Source organism: Schistocerca cancellata, chromosome 3, assembly GCF_023864275.1.
Source record: "Schistocerca cancellata isolate TAMUIC-IGC-003103 chromosome 3, iqSchCanc2.1, whole genome shotgun sequence".
NCBI classification, from domain to species: Eukaryota; Metazoa; Arthropoda; class Insecta; order Orthoptera; family Acrididae; genus Schistocerca; species Schistocerca cancellata.
The window spans coordinates 353,027,580-353,030,535 of record NC_064628.1 but is presented as its reverse complement, the minus strand read 5'-3'; the positions used below and the strand labels follow the sequence as shown (position 1 = coordinate 353,030,535).

The 2,956-nt window shown below is 39.4% G+C and overlaps 1 protein-coding gene across 1 annotated transcript; it reads right to left on the bottom strand.

The window, feature by feature from the left end:
* Positions 1-874: 874 nt before the first annotated feature.
* LOC126176302 (piggyBac transposable element-derived protein 4-like) lies at positions 875-2,460 on the bottom strand. Its single transcript, XM_049923453.1, is given in 2 exon segments — positions 875-2,034; positions 2,037-2,460. Coding segments are annotated over 2 exon segments (1,584 nt in total).
* Between the last annotated feature and the right edge of the window lie 496 nt (positions 2,461-2,956).

Sequence of the window (2,956 nt, the reverse complement as noted above, 5' to 3'; positions counted from 1 at the left end):
AAATCTATTGAAAATCAATGATTTCATCTTCATTACACTTTGTAATTTTTTACTATGAAACATAGTAGAGTTTCGTTTGGAAAGCATTTATTTTCAGTGCTGTAACTCACATGCAGATGTCAGGTTTTCACATACTATTATTCTTGTGAGATAGTTATAGATTCCTTCTAAAGTTGCTGTATTCATTAGCAAAATTATATTCTTATGAATGATGCAGCCACATACGAAGAGGGTACCATTAGCATCTGCTAAAACTCACCATTTGGAATGAAGTGGAATCATCATAGAATAACCTACTTTAGTTTCTGAATATCCACTGTTACCCCTTTTAGTGCCAGACGTTTTCTCAAAAGATCATGTTAAAAGTGCCATGCGATTTTACAGTAAAATGCAGACCTCTGCCATACTTGCAATAAAATCTAAACTAATGTATAAAGGAATGTAATTTTTTTTAATTTTTAGGGAATGCTGCTGGCTACAGTAATATGTGCAATACACATTGTCAAAGAACATATTTTCAGAGAAAAAAAATTATTTTCATGATGGGGTTTATCGAAAAAAATTAAAACTTTGATTTCAGTTTACTCTGAGACCGATCAAATGATGATATACTCAAAAATTTCAGGTATATATAGAATCTCTGTAGTTTCCTTAACAAAAAACCCTAAAGGAATACAAAATTTTTTTATTTCACTAAGGAAAAAATCAAAAAGAACATAACATTACAAAAAAAATTGTTTTGCTCTGAATGTGTTCTCAGTTCTTCAGTCATAAATCACTGACAAATGTGAGGTTGCAGTTATGACAACTACTTGCACACGTGCTGACCAACACATGAAGGATGCAGTCCTTTCTTGCAACAAACACGTACTGTTCATGAACGCCGCTTCTTATCCTTCGTAGAACAAACACTACAGTAGCGTTCCTTTCTCCCTGGAAGAGTCTCTTCACCATATACTGTTGGAGCAGGTACATTTATATCTATTGCACTTGTGGTTGCAGTCCTTGCCTGAAACCACTGTTTAGAAAGTTTGCAAATGACTATGCTGTTAAACTTCAGCCGTGTCAGTGGTTTGTCGCTGGGGTTTAGGCTTTCCTTATACAAAACATATGCATTCAGCAACATCCTGGCAATTATGCTGAACACTACTTTCTTCCACATCTTGACAGTCCTCCTCTCATCTAAATAGCAGCATGCCATCATATCAGATGAGTCAATGCCACCCATATACTTATTATATTAAAAAATAACATCCGGTTTCTTGACCGACTGTCTATTGCGAATTGTCTTTTCTGATGATGTGGCAGAGGATGATTTACTCACAAGGAGGACTGGATTTCTCTGTGATTTCTTCTGTCTGAAGCCACAGAGAAGTATAAAAGATTTCTTGAAAAACTTTAGCTGACCTACAGCATAATTCGACTGAAGACCACGTGGCAGGAATTTTCTGTTTCTTCTAATTGTTCCCGTTAGATAAGTGCCAACTGAATACAGCTTTTCTGCCAGAGGAATAGATGTAAAAAAGTTATCGCAAAACACATGGTAACCTTTTTGCATGTAGCTCCCAAGAGCTAGTAGTTTCATGATGACTACATATCCCAGGCCATTCTCTTTTATTTCGTTTTTGTCAGCATCACTTTTTGCACCACGGTATGCATAAAACCCTAGGCAGTAATTTACAACTGAATCACACAGCATCCAAAATTTGACTCCCCACCTGTGATGATGTTTATTGGGAAGGTACTGGATTAGCTGTGAGTGCGCCTTTGTCCCAACAAGACTTTCATCGACACTCAGTTGCTGGTGTGGAGTGTAGTAGCGACGGAAAACATTGTTGGCAATATCCACCAACACTTGAAATTTGGCTGTTGGATCATATAATGGGTGACCAGGAGGGTGAAGTTTCGAATTGTCTACAAAATGGAAAAACCGCAGCAACAACTGAAACCTGTTGCGTGAAAACATTTGCGAAAACCACGGTGTCAACAGGTTTGCATCAGTTGACCAATAACTAAAAATCGTCGGTTTTTTATCAGTCCCATATTCAAAATTACTGCTGTAAAAGCCCTCATTTCTGCTACAGTTGTTGGTTGCCACTGTTTGATTCTCGAATTTGGCGATAAATGCATTGACTGAATCACCTGGCGAGCGTATCTGTTAGTCTCTGTCACCATAATCGTAAAAAGCTGCAGCGAGAAGAACAAATTGAAAAAATCAATTGGTGTGGCACTTGCTGGTATATGTTTAGGGCCTGGTACTTCTGCATACACAAAGCTTGGAGGAAGTGGATTATCTGATGCCTCATCCATTACTTCAACAAAAGTATTTGCACTGCAATTTAGTTGTTTGGTCGTCGTCGTCGTCATTTGCTGACGCACAGTCGTCACTTGAAGAAGAAAACGACGAGTTCTCTTGTCTACCTGACATCTCATAATCTGATTCACTTTCTGCAAATCCATCTTCACTTCCACTACTTATCATATTATTGTCTAAATCATTTGTATCGAACCGCAACTTCTTACTTGACGATGCCATGCTGCCGTGAAATAGTCGGTAAATAAACACCACCAGAGAAGTTTATTTTAGAATGAAATTTTCACTCTGCAGCGGAGTATGCGCTGATATGAAACTTCCTGGCAGATTGAAACTGTGTGCCCGACCGAGACTCGAACTCGGGACCCTTGCCTTTCGCGGGCAGGTGCTCTACCACCTGAGCTACCAAAGCACGACTCATGTCCGGTACTCACAGCTTTACTTCTGCCAGTATCTCGTCTCCTACCTTCCAAACTTTACAGAAGCTCTCCTGCGAACCTTGCAGAACTAGCACTCCTGAAAGAAAGGATATTGCGGAGACATGGCTTAGCCACAGCCTGGGGGATGTTTCCAGAATGAAATTTTCACTCTGCAGCGGAGTGTGCGCTGATATGAGTTCGAGTCTCGGTCGGGCACACAGTT